This window comes from Rosa rugosa, chromosome 6 (assembly GCF_958449725.1).
Source record: "Rosa rugosa chromosome 6, drRosRugo1.1, whole genome shotgun sequence".
NCBI classification, from domain to species: Eukaryota; Viridiplantae; Streptophyta; class Magnoliopsida; order Rosales; family Rosaceae; genus Rosa; species Rosa rugosa.
Window position 1 is genome coordinate 5,734,369 of NC_084825.1, and position 13,607 is coordinate 5,747,975.

The window sequence follows — 13,607 nt, forward strand, 5'->3', positions numbered from 1 at the left end:
GGCCCCCACCGTGGATCGTGAAGATTTGGCCGTACACGTCCACCGCTCCTATCTCCTTAGCAGGCAGGTACCGCTGAAGCTTGCCCCTCTGGATAAGGGACTCGATAGTATTTTTTAAGGCAACACAGAGATTGGTATTGTGTCCGGCATCCTCGTGATAAGTGCAAAACTTTCCGGTATCTTGCTGGGTAAGTTTACTCTTCGGGAACTTCCTTGGGGGTGGGCCCGGTATCTCATCCTTACTTTCGTTCCAAATAGTCTCGTATGAAGCGTTAAGGATTGTGAACACCTCATACCGGGGGGGGGGGGTGGTGGTGTTCGCGGGGCCTGCTGTACCCCTGGCTCCCGCTGATGGTGAGTGGTCCCATAACTGTTAGTCCTGGACGAGGACTCTTTGCTTCTTTTGCCCGAGGTATGGGGTGACCTGTCATGGCTATGGGCCCACTCCCTCCTTCGTGGCTCATCCCTGACAGTTGAAGCCGGGGTTGGCACCCTTAGCTCTGGTCTGGGGGTATCTCCGTAGGTTTCGAATTCGGCCTGGGCGTGTCTGATGGCAGTGGCCATCAGCTCGTCGTAGTTGGCTGGAGGATTATGGTTAATCCCATAGAGAAATTCTCCGCGCCTTAAGCCTCTCCTGAAAGCCAGCTCGGCCAGTTCCTTATTAAGGTCCCGGCACTTGGCGGTGGCCGCCTGCCACCGGTTTACAAAAGACTTCAAAGTCTCATTCTCTCCTTGCTGGACCTTTAACAGGCCCTTTGGTGTGTGTATCCCATCGGTGCGTAAGATGAATCGAGCTACAAACTTGTCAGCCAACTCCTTGAAGTTCCCTACAGAACCGACCGGCAGTTCGTAGAACCAACTCAAAGCTTCCCCTGACAAGGTTTCCTGGAACATATTACAACACACCTCATCCGTATATCCCTTGGCGCTTGTTTGCGAGCGGAAGGCCTGTAGATGCTGATAGGGGTCTCCAACCCCCGTGTAATCAATCTTCAGCGGCTTCGACATATCCGCTCGAATGGCTCCTCTGACTTGTTGGGTGAAAGGACCCGGGCGGTCCTCGTAGGTGGCCAGGGCCCTCCATGTGTCCCTGTTTTCTGTGGCCTGCACCCTTGCCTGCAGAGCATGCAAAGAGTTGCTCATTTGCACAAGTAATGCCGTGTTTGCGTCGGTTACCGGGGGAATATTCGGTACTGGCTGTGGCAACGGTGGTGGTGGTAGATGCCTCAAGCTTTCCGGGAACAACTCTACCGGTACTTGGATTACCCGCTGGGCAGTTGGGATGCCCTAGCCAGGGCCTGGGTGAGCGCCTCGTTGTGCTGATGCCTCCGGTCCAGTGCTCGGGCCAGCGCTATGTTTTCATCTTCCAGCTCCTGCATTTTCTGTTGCGTAAGGCGGTTTGTTTCCCTATCGGTACTTTGTTGTTCCCGATCGATCCTGGATTGTTCCCTGAAGGCTGCTATCTCTGCCCGCATGGATTCCAATTCCGATACCGGAGACACTTGGTCCGGTACATGCGGGTCCGAGGATCCGAGACCATGAATTTCTTCAACACCCGGCGCTTCTGCTGATGAAGTACCCGGAGAGAATATCAGTGCCCGGGCGACACTTCTACCCTCTCCTGCCGTTCCTTCCGGCTCAGTCATGATCACGCCCCCTATCTGGCGCGCCAATGTTTCTGGTGGCTTTCTCCGGGTACCTCACACAGAATGCTATACCGTCTGGGGTACCGATGCACCTCCTAAATCCTGTATCAAGAACACACGCTTAGAGGGGTAAACCGTACCGGACGGTTTACACCTCTCCGATGCTTGAGTGAGAAGCTAATATAGATGTATAGTAAGTAAATAGTAGACAAATGAGTTATTACCCGTAAAAGGTGGTTGTGCTAATGCATTTATACTCGAGCATGTGAAGGAAGTCTCCCCCATCTTCGATGTGGGACACTAGCTGTTCTTCTGATGCCATATCAGTCTTCCTGTGTGTAAATAGTTGGGCTGTGCTGGCCTTGCCCAGGGCCCTGGGTGCCCGGGGTGGCATCCCAAATGAGCCCCGCCATGGTGGGTCGTGAACCCGGCCCATGGCATAGTACATGGGAGTACCGATGGGCCCAGCTGATAGTGCCAAACTTAGTTGAGACTTCTCTAGTATGTACACACTCCATGTTTAGGAAAAATAAATAAATAAAACACCAATTCCCTTCCTGGTCCTACTGTGGCTCCTCCGCTGGCTTGGCTTTAAATGTGCGCACAACTCCAGTAAGGCATAAACCAGCAAAGTAAAATAATTCGGCTAGCCAATTTAGTCTCGTAAAGTTGTTGCGCTTCAGTGTACTATTTATAATATACAATCCCGAGTATTTTTTACCATATGGCAACAAAAAATGTAGATGGCTTTCATATGCATAATTTGTTCTAATTTCTATGGCATTGAAAACATAAGTGCAACTTCATAGTGGTAAGACAAATAACTATGTTTCTGGAACATTGGGTCTCTGATTTGGGTTTCTATGAGGAAACGATTCCAATCTAGAAGTTTTGAAGAATCTCAAATTCCTCATCAACTGGATTCAAGAAATTCGGCAAATTCACTAGTATCTATGAGATTGCCAACCTATAGTAAGAATACAGATCCTAACTGTATAGGCCTACCCTAAAACTGATGTTTGAACATTTTTCCTTCTGATTATATTTGGCAAAATTGATAATCTGCTTTATAACCAGAAAAGGTTCTGTCGGATGAACCCAAACAGCAGCTACCATTCCTCCAGAGTCCAGATCAAGTAAATGAGTTATTCTCACTCCGACATGATGAGAGGTAAATACTGTAAAAAGGATATATCTACATGCACTTCATCTCGATATGAACTCAATGAAGATCCAGTAGGAGGCCACCAGTGTTGCTGTCATTAGAAGGCTAACAGCGTAAACCTGCCAATCAACCAAGGGTGGAACAGACTTCCTGGCAATAACAATAACACTAATAGTTAGAATCATAGTTGACAATTACAAAACTACTCCCAAGCCAGTTACCATGATTGTGAAGCAATACATCTCTTATACCAGTCCCACTTAAGATTTTTATAGTTTAACATGTGATCATGAAAAGCTACACATAAAAATAATAATAATTTATTAAATGAGATGGTATAGCAGCAGGTCTAACCTTTTTTTTTGTATGTACATCAAAATTCCAAGAAGGCACTACCAAGAGAAAGTTTTAAGTAGACACACTATCACAATCAAGTTTTAACTTCACTTCATCAAGGCAGGCTTTAAGATGTTGAAGTTCTTCCATGTCTGCGAAACTCCCCGCCTGACATGTCCCAAATGTATCTTATTTAGTCACAAAAATAGTGATACATCTATAGGAATTAAAGAGATTTCAAATGATAGAAGATATTTGTGTTATAGTATATCAACTGTCAAAAAAAAAAAAAAAAAACAATGGCAGTAACATATTCCAATGTAAACTTTCTGAAATGCCTAGTATCTTGCCTGTTTCATTATGTTCCTTAGGTGCCTTTCAGCTGAGAGAAGTTCATCACGGCTGCCAGTAGATGAAGAAATCTCCATATACACCTTGCAGAGTTCCAAGGATGATTTCGCAAACTTTTTAAACCGATCTCTATCTTTCCACAAATCAGATCCCTGAAAATACTCCATGTGATTATAGCATTCTAAAGAATATGTGATTGAAATTATAACTGGTTTTGAGGGTTTAAGTAACCATGAACCAAACAAAAGGAGACATAATCAAGTTAACAAATAGAAAACGCATCATTGTTTATATTCATCACAATATGCAATACGTTTTCTACACTGAACCACTGATGAGGACCATCACATTTTTAGTGTGATTTTTTCTATTTACTGTGTATTTTGTTGCTAAGCATGTGTTCCACTTGCGTTCAAAACACACATTGTTTCACGGAAAACTACAATATCTAGACATGAGAATGAGATCTATGTGCCTCACACTTAGAAGAATCATAGTATAGTGGAATGGTTTCATCTGGGTTTATGAGGGATTAGTTTTCAATAGTAGAATTATAGATATTATAATCCAGTTGGGAGCTTAAGAACTTCCCCACTCAAGTAGAGAAAACACATTCCTAACAAGCTTCTCGTATTTGTGCATAATTTTTTGAAGAAGTAAAGAAAAATTGGAAGAAAAAAAATAATTAAAAAAAATAAATAAATAAGTGACCCAGCACTAGAGACCTGGTATGATCTGACTTGCTTTAACCAAGCTTCTCTGCACATTGAGAGGTCTCCTTTCATTTTTTGCCATCTAGCATACAAGCCCCAAATATCTGTTCCATTTCCACTCCGAACTATCTACATACACAAAGAAAAACATAACATCCGTTGTCAGTGTAATCTGCTAATCACCCAATGTCTTTAACTAAGATAAACAGTTCGAAATAGCTAAAACTATGAAACCATCATTTATAACTCCAGATTAGCTTAAATTTAGGGCCCGGTGTTGGGACAGATTTGAGGGAAAAGTTGGAAAACTTCTTGTAGTGCTTTAATATTTGCACCCGTTTGCTTCGAAATCAAAATATGTATTCTTCGCCCTTAAGTTTATTTTGACATCATGCAACCAGCCCAACTACTACTTTTTTTCTATTGTACAAATGCTCATCGAAAAAACTGTGAAAATAGATCTTGCACAAATGTTCAAAAGTATTTGATTGCCCCATCTCATTCAACAAAGGAAGGGAAAAAATTAGCAAAATAGACAGAGAGAGATAAGAAATGGCGACATGTGTGTGTGTGTTATATACCAGAGATTTAGGATTCATATACAAGAAATTTTAATACCATAGTCGCTTTTTATTTTAACAAAAGAAAAAAAGTTGAACTTAATTGTAGTAACTGAACAAGATTGTCTTGGAATCCGAGCAGATCTTCAGATGAAATCTCATTAATTGAAACCTCCTAGTTGAATCTTCATGTTGGACCCTTTAGTTATGCAGAGAACCCATATATCAAGGGATCAATCAGAATATAAAATAGTGATTGCCGACATCCTAACAACTAAGCTTTTAAAGCAGTTGTAAATCAAAAAAATTATAAATGAACGGAAGCAGCAGTGAACTAGGGCTAGGACATGATAGATTAGTGCAACCGTCACGACTGCTTGATACCAGATAGTTTGCGTTGTTTTTAGTAGAAAAGTATACACATATTTGAATTACGGAAGCATAAGTAAAAGTGAAATGCACCTGTTGTAGAACTTTTCCAAGGAACTCTACTAAGTGCTCAGCTTCCCGAGATTTTCCCACCTCAGATGCTGCATTTGTGGTCCCACAAACGAGAAAGTTATCTTCAACATCAGTCATTGATGAATTAGTAGGTGAAGCCATGCTTTCCACCTCTGTCATAATTCTTTCCAATAACTCAGCATCAATTCTCTTATTATTAGTAAGATCCAACACCTTCCGTGCAGCTTCTAGAGCCTATAAGAAATAGTAGACAATAAAAAAGCTAAGAAATGATGAAAGAATGGCATAGACTGCCTAGGATGATCTTGAGCAGTGAACAGCATGTAGACATTATAGACCTTATACATGAAGATTTGCTTGATTACTTTCTAACTACCACTTTTTCATATTTATTTTATCTTTTTAAGTTTTTTCTTTCTTTTGCAGTTCAAACAGTATCCTATGCGATCATCCAGAAAAGCTAAGACTTGCACACACCACCAAGCATATATCTCATGTGAAAATATATATGCCACTTCTTTGGAGGAAAGCACTTGCCTGAGCAACATTGCCAACATCTAAAGCAACATGGCTGTAGTTCTCCCACAGTTGATAGCTGTTTCGTCTGTCACCAGGCATAGAAAGTGTCAATAAATAAAATGAAGTGAGCCGGGGGGGAGAGAGAGTGATTGACAGTTTTATTAATGGAGAAGGAACGAACTTGAACTTCAGTGCTTCTCTAAATGCAATGAAAGCTTCTTTACTCTTCCCTTTTATCATATGCCTGCATAATTGGTACAGCAAGAGTTAAAAAATTGTTGAAATGAGCTGCTAGAATATATACTATTAACTACAGTGTATCATCATGTATAATCAGATAATAAACACAATCAAAATGACATGGAACCCATTCTTCTTAATCACTTATAATGCATAGACTACACAGAACAACCTAACTCCAGTTCTATTATTACTTTTTATATAATTAACTATAGAATTAATTACTCACTTGTAATGCATGGACTACACAGAATAACCCAACTCCAGTTCTATTGTTACTTTTTATATAAATGAACATGCTTATTACAAAGTGGTGATTAACTCCTTGACAAAGAAGAGATCTTCCTGGGTTCAAATCCCTTAAACCTTAAGTCTGAAATTTTAACAAGGAAAAATGTGAATCTAGTGGACAGTGGACGACATAGTGTAGACCCAAATTTATCAAATATATTCTGAAAAAAAAAAATAATAAATAAAATAAAGCGAGATACTGTCCCTGCTAAAAGAATACAACAAAAAATTTCAATCAATACTTTCTATTTCTAGCCATAGCTGATCTCCTCATTAATTATCAAACATCTAATTTCAGATAAAGAATGTATGTTATAGCATATAAATATTGTTAAAATGGGCGTGCAAGACAGCACAAGGGGAAGAACACATACAAACAGGCAATATTATTCCATGCCTCCCCATTTTCAGGATCAAGCTGAACAGCCCGTGTAAAGCCATCTAGTGCCTTCTCAATATCCCTATCCTGTAATATTGAATAGCCACTCAGCAAAAAGTTCAAAACTTGCAAGAAAAGACAAAGGTAAAACGGCGCATGATGCAATATCACTCTTACCATTGTGATACATGATAGTGTGTGTGTGTAATCAAAAAATTAAAATAATAACTGAACCTAATAATATAACGTTTTATGGATCAAATAAGTTACCTTTAATGCAGCAGCCCCTAGGGCAAACCAGCCATCAGGATACAGAGAATTCAAGGCCATTGCAGACTCCCTGAATATGACATACAGAATATCATCGTCCATTAATATCGTTAATGAGTTATAAAGTTCATTTTTAAAAGAAAAAAGAAAACGAGAACAAGAACAAGACTACTAAACAAGAGTTGTGATGATTATCAACCAAACAAAATCATATCTAGGAAGCAGGGAGAATATGGAAGGCTTCAAAGATAAAATACCACAGAAGTTTTGATGTTCTATATTCCCCCCTGTTGTATGCACTGCGTGCAAGAGACCGCTGTCACATAGAACAAGTACTATTAGGAAAACTATAAAGTGAACTGAGAAAGATTTATGAGGAAATAGTCGGATGGGATCACCTTAGCCCGAGCCGACCTATTGTTTGAAACTTCTAGGGCTTTTTCAAAGCAGGCATCATCATTAGTAACGTCACCCAATGAACACCTACAAAACTTTTTCAAGTAAACAATATGGTTTGCTCTAAATTCTTTCATTCACATATTATAGATTTGTAGGTGAATGAACCTAGAAAAGATATACTAAGCAAATCACTATTCATACGTAGTGATGCATCATAGACACAAGAATGGTGGATGTAAATAAAATAGCAACCCATACTAAACTAGAGATTAAAGAAAAACTAAACTTTTTCAAATACAAATAATTCTTTTGCGTACAAAAGTTGAAAGGAAGCCCAATACATACCATAACCTGGGGTCATTAGGTGTTTCAGAAAGCCGTGTCTTGATCAGTTCAACAGCTGCTGCTTTTTTCTCCAATAGGCTGTTTTTAATATGATATCTCACATGACTTAATTTGGAAGGGAAGCATGAAAATGAAAAATAATACATAAAAGAGAAATTGAGTTTTTCAATATGTTGCTTCATACCTATAGCAGAATATTAGATTATCCCATAATTCCAAGTCCTCAAAAATTTTGACTGCCTCTCCTATCAGACCACAGCGGACACAAAGTTCACCGTATTCCCTAAAATGGAACGAGAAAAATAACAGCAAGCACTGTAAATAAGAAACAACAAGAGAATAAAAAAAACATCTGTAGAGCAAAACAAACCCACTATAAAAATCAAAAGTCAACAAAAGATGAAGATATACTTCCGCAAGGCTGAAACTGTAGGGATATAAATCCCATAGCAGAAAGGAATCCTGTCTGCCACTCCTGGAGAGGGATCGTTGATGCCCTGAACCTGAAATAACAATTTTTTCTGAGTTTCTACCATAAAATAAACTTCCAACAACAACTGAGAATTTTGAACCACTAGAGCTGGAACAATATCACCCCAAGCACTGATAGTTCAAAGTCAAATATGCATTAAGAGAAGCAGATATCAGAAGAGTGCTCGATCCATCAAACAACTTAAAGTACATGTCTTTGAATAATACTTAATTTCTGTGTGTTTTATGAATATGAATACAGTGCTTAGCTAACTGCACAGCTGGTAATTATAATTTAGCATGTATAAGCCATACTCAAAAGAATGTAAATCAAGCAGGTGAGTATGAATAATTCAGGAAATATAGATTCAAGTTTGCCTAACATTTGCCAATAAGAAAGAGCATCTTAAGTGCTTAGGAGAGCTTGCCTCAAACCCTGTGTTGTTGCCTTCTAACATTTCTAAGCTACTAATTAAAATGGAATTCTAAGACTTAAAAAATTCACCCAAGCTGGATATATTTAGAAAACAAGAAAGTTAAGCACTGAATGAAAAGCAGAAAATATCCATGATACAGCTTCATAACTTCAATAAAGATGCCAGATCATACCAGTGTTTCCATCATCGTCAATGCACGTTCCTTTGTGTGACTACGTCTCGACTCCCACCGAATACGTAGGACATCACAGCATCGTCGTATCTGATGAAGAGAAAAAAATTATGTGAATTAAAATTGATATAAATTTAAGAACAGCAATAAACCAATTAAGGATAAGTTCTAGGCACACACCTTGCAGTTCATGATTAAAGATACCACGAAGCAACCATATTTCAGCATGAGTCATTAAACGTATGCATATCTACATAGGGTATATGCTCAAATATATGCTCAAATCAGATTATCATGTTTCCGTGCCTTGTACTTGTAAAACACTACAACTTACATGAGCTATACTCCATAGTGAGTCAGCGACTAAATCTATGTCCAACAAATCAGAGCGGAACTAAAGTCACTTTGTCAGGAACTCAGTTTGGCAACCAATACTACCACTCAATGCATTATGTTTCAGCAAGATACAGCTTAGGAGATATTCCAAATAGTCTTTTCATACCAACCAAGTTATTTCAAGTTTCAAACCTTCGCTATAATTATTGATCTGAGAATGATAAAACATATCGAAACTAACTTAAATGAACAATTCATAAAAGAATATATATACATTTTTCATTTTTGTAATACCTCCATTGTCTTACCCACCACAAAAGTTCCGTTCTATCCAGATTCAAACTTTTACAATATGAACCAACATTTATTACCGTCATCAGAAAGAATCTAAAAGTGACAAAACATAGGGAAATTTAAATATTATACATACAATAAAATATATTCAAGGAAATCAATACTTACAATAAAATATGATGATAGCTGAGAATCAATTGCCTCGATATATGGAGCCATTTCCCATCCTGAAAAATAAAAATTTGGGTTGTTTAATAATCAAAAGTAGATACTCAAATATATTAGTATGAAAAATTAATGTGCTTGAAGAACAAAATAACAAAATTATTTTAAATGATAGTTAAATTCAATCTAGAATGTTAAACCAACGTGGCCAACATATTGTTTTGATAACTTTACCAGGTATACAACACATTTCTAGAGAAAGGATCCTCAAGAATATGAACCTGAATAAGTTTTACAAATTCACTTGTATTCCTAGATACAAGGTCACCTTCTCAATGGTAGATGTCTGTGGTTCCTTGCACCAACAAAAGCTAAAACTTTGCATTTAAGTAAATTTGTATTTCTGTCAAAGGTACAATCTAGAGCTAAATGCCCCATTCAGAAACTTGATGACAAAACAATACAACTACTGTAGTGAACTCTTCTGCTCACACGCATTCATACAAATGCAAAAATATATCAAAATAACTTACTCTGCATGTCATCATGTCGTGTGCTCTTCTCAATTAGAAGGCATTTAGCCAGGATCACTGCCTGCTGGATTGCACTCAAAGGGTCAGCAGCAGTACCACCAACTTGAATGCCGTCTGATATAACTCCAGAACCGCTCTCATTCTCTACCAATCTTGGAGTCAATAATATATCAGAGGCCTCATGGGACTCAGATGGATGCTTAGATATATCATTTCTGCCAATAGAATCGTATCTATGAGGGCCAGGGCTTTCAGAGGAACAGAGAGCCCCACTCTTTGATGAAGTTGTGTTTGCTAAAAGTACCATTTGTGCCTTTGGTTCAACCTTTACCAAAGAAATGATGTCCAAAGGTAAGAAGTGAATCTGAGCGTAAATAATAAAAAGATTTGCACACATTCAAGTATTCAACATTACCTGATGTATAGTACGGAAGCCAAGAACCCCTGTAACTGAAAGCTTAACACCAGCTGCTGCTTCAGCTGATTCAAAATGCAACCTGATACCAGACAGTTAACCCCAGCAAAAATTAAAGAAGGGATCATAAAAGTATGAGAAAAACCTATTCAGCCTCTCATTATTTATCAGATGGCTTTGTTGTAGATTACAAGATGGTAGAATCATATCAACCAAAATGCCAAAAAGAAATCCCCATGACACTCGGCGGCTCACCTGCATGAATCAACACGTGCATAGATGTATTCCATCATTCCAGCTTCCAGATGAATCACTGAGACAAGTGTCGATCCCTCGCCATTACGCAAATCGTTACCCCAATAACTTGTTACTTTCTCCAACGTGCCAAAATGATTCAAAGTTTCACTTGTAAAGACATGCAAAAGGTCGAACAGAGATGAAGACCGCTCATCGAGAATGTGCTGATGGAGAAAGGTGACCCTAGCGAGCCACCATGAAAGGCTCCTAATTCCATATGCACAAGACAAACTTCCTTCAAATAACAAATCTTTCATCTTCATGACCAATATCTTTGCATAAATTATATACTACAAAACAGAATAACGGTTCACAAGTTAAATAAGCACCAGTGTGATTATACAAAAATGACCAAAACAACATTCAATGAATAATCCTCGTCACTAAACCTAACAATATCCAAACAAGATGCTTACTCTGAGAAGAGATTTAAAACACACAAAAAAAAAAAAAAAGGATCCCAGTAAACAGCCAAATAACCAAAACCTACAGCAAGCGCCATCACTCCCAATTCTCATCTACATCTACATAAGGTGGAGTAGAAAGGCCATCATTTTTGCAAAACAATGAGGCCCAATTTTCACATTCCATCCTCAAGGCAAGCCAATCTGAACAGCTGAATATGCTGCTGATTAGCATTAATCCCTTTGATAAGAGGGTAGCTTTCACAAATAGTGACACAAGCTTTCCCCGAAACAGCACGATACAAAGTCTCCAAGTCAAAACTGCAGAAGAAACTGTATAAATGACCTTAACCGAATTGGGTAAGTATGCTCACATACTCCCATCTAACTTTCCAGATGATCCACAGGGTAAAAGCTAACCAACACTGAATCCACCTACAGCACCTTATCAGAAACCAACTCACTAAACACTTGTCCCAACCAAGTACCAAATGTCGTGATTTGAGCCAAGTTTACTCTATAAGTCATAAGTAAACCAAACAAAGGCCCCATTTTCCACTGGCAAAGGAATAGCACGTGCTCCTATGTTTCAGGGTAATCCTTACAAAGAAGGGAAAGAAGAGAAGGTACACAGTAGATATAGCACTGGAGGAGCATCTCCGTATATGAGAAGTATGCTTGGATTGAATAACAAGTATTAAGCAAGGGACCACAATGGTACCCTGATCTTCCCAACAAATACCACTTCTCATACTGCCAAATAAAGCTTCTCATGTTCCCAATATGGTAAAGAAATCGCATTTTTTAAAATATAGTTACCTAAGTTATAACACCAAGCTAGTTTTGGAAATGCCGAATTTCGTGCCTATATTAGCAAAATCAGAGCAAAGCATAAATAAATTGACAAAATGTGAAAAGGCAAAATAAATAAAAAAGAGAGAATACCTGAATATTATAGACCTTTCCAAGCAAGTCAGAGCCAGCAGCCATAAGCTGATTCCGCGCCCAATTGTCCCATTCATCACATAAGGGCACTTCCATTGGCAACGGACACCTTGGCAGCCCCTCCAAAGGTCTAGGGTTTCAAAATTCCCAATTGAAACCGAAAATTAGAAATTGAAAAAGAAAAAAGAACTATAATTTCATTGAACTCGGACTCGGACTCGGACTCACCCGGTTAGGTTAGACTGAGTGAAAGCAAGTAAGGCAGCTACAGCAATGCAGAGTACGACGACGACTCTATAGGCCTGGTCCTTCCCATTATCCTCAGCTTCTTCGCATATGAACGACTCCACGCGGCGGAGCAAATCGGAGTAGACTCGGTCGGCGTCGTGGTCGACGAGCGAGTTGGAATCGGTGAGTTTGAAGACGAGTCGGTTTGCTTCGGCGGAGGTGAGGGCTTCGAGGTATCGGCCGGACTCGATGGAAGTGAGGAGGGCGGAGATTAGAGGGGAGAGGGGGTGAGTGGGCGAGGTTTGATCGGACGGTTGTTCAGGATCGGACGGCGGAGGAGGACAGAGGAAGGTGCAGCGGAGGAGACGGAGCTCGTAGCCGCGGAGGATAGCGAGGTCCGGCGACGGTTCAGACATGTTGTGAGGAATTTTTGAACGTTAGGAGGGAAGGAATTTGGAGGTTAGGGTTTTAGAGAGGTTCAGACCAAAAGAGAAGGGTTTTAGTGAGCTCAAGCCTCCAAGGGACTTGTGGGGTTTTGGGTAGTTAAGGAGAGTGTTTCAAAATGAATCGGACTTTTGGCTCGGTTCGGTTCGGTTTTTTCAGTTCTTGTTTCTCTACTATCATTAATCATTTTGCTTCATTTGGTTTGTGAAAATGAAAGTTTTTCCTTTACCATTTTTATGGACTTGCCTTTTACCCGTGCACCTGCAGACCTGTACGGACTCGCAAAATCACATAAAAAACAACAGAAGGTGGTTCATTTTGGTTTATCAGTTTATCCATTTATTTTTAGACGTGAAAATTTAGAATAAATACGGTTATTTTTCACTACCCACGTATCTCTCCATAATTATCTCTCTATTTAATTTTTGGGATAATGATAAAAAATGTCATTTTGAAGTGCCTTATTATAATTCAAACAGCACAAATGTCCCTATGATAATTAAGGTCACTTGTTCACGTTCTACCACTGTACTTCAATTTAATTACAAAACTGCCACCGTCAGTTTTCTCTGGCGGTTTGTAAGAGGTAGACTAAAACGGCACTATTGTTTCGTCTTCTCCACATTACTTCGGAAATTCAAACCTCAAAAAACCGCTCAAACCTACTCCGAAATAGAGAAATATTAATCTCCGGCGGCCACATTCTTAGACACATACCTTCTCCGACGACTGTTTTGCTCAACGGTGAAGCAATGCCGACTCTGAAAAGTACTTCACAGAAAAAGCCCCA

General features: G+C 39.3%; 1 protein-coding gene across 5 annotated transcripts in view; it reads right to left on the bottom strand.

Moving 5' to 3' along the window:
• LOC133715625 (uncharacterized) overlaps positions 1 to 12,910 on the bottom strand; it is a 69,719-nt gene extending 56,809 nt beyond the window's left edge. The window contains exons 1-21 of one of the 5 annotated variants that reach the window (XM_062142179.1): positions 12,374 to 12,910; positions 12,146 to 12,275; positions 10,755 to 11,086; positions 10,500 to 10,581; positions 10,085 to 10,409; positions 9,555 to 9,613; positions 8,757 to 8,846; positions 8,088 to 8,179; positions 7,861 to 7,959; positions 7,677 to 7,754; positions 7,331 to 7,415; positions 7,190 to 7,248; positions 6,933 to 7,002; positions 6,658 to 6,749; positions 5,907 to 5,996; positions 5,771 to 5,837; positions 5,234 to 5,467; positions 4,224 to 4,340; positions 3,498 to 3,650; positions 3,166 to 3,315; positions 2,456 to 2,961 (exon numbers count right to left, since the gene is read on the bottom strand). In XM_062142179.1, the coding sequence (XP_061998163.1) occupies positions 3,220 to 3,315; positions 3,498 to 3,650; positions 4,224 to 4,340; positions 5,234 to 5,467; positions 5,771 to 5,837; positions 5,907 to 5,996; positions 6,658 to 6,749; positions 6,933 to 7,002; positions 7,190 to 7,248; positions 7,331 to 7,415; positions 7,677 to 7,754; positions 7,861 to 7,959; positions 8,088 to 8,179; positions 8,757 to 8,846; positions 9,555 to 9,613; positions 10,085 to 10,409; positions 10,500 to 10,581; positions 10,755 to 11,086; positions 12,146 to 12,275; positions 12,374 to 12,789 (2,766 nt within the window). In that variant the 5' untranslated portion in view covers positions 12,790 to 12,910 and the 3' untranslated portion in view covers positions 2,456 to 2,961; positions 3,166 to 3,219. Of the gene's footprint in view, positions 1 to 2,455; positions 2,962 to 3,165; positions 3,316 to 3,497; positions 3,651 to 4,223; positions 4,341 to 5,233; positions 5,468 to 5,710; positions 5,838 to 5,906; positions 5,997 to 6,657; positions 6,750 to 6,932; positions 7,003 to 7,189; positions 7,249 to 7,330; positions 7,416 to 7,676; positions 7,755 to 7,860; positions 7,960 to 8,087; positions 8,180 to 8,756; positions 8,847 to 9,554; positions 9,614 to 10,084; positions 10,410 to 10,499; positions 10,582 to 10,754; positions 11,087 to 12,145; positions 12,276 to 12,373 lie in introns of those variants that run through there. The other 4 variants (XM_062142180.1, XM_062142181.1, XM_062142183.1 and 1 more) reach the window with 4 other exon arrangements.
• Positions 12,911 to 13,607: the final 697 nt, after the last annotated feature.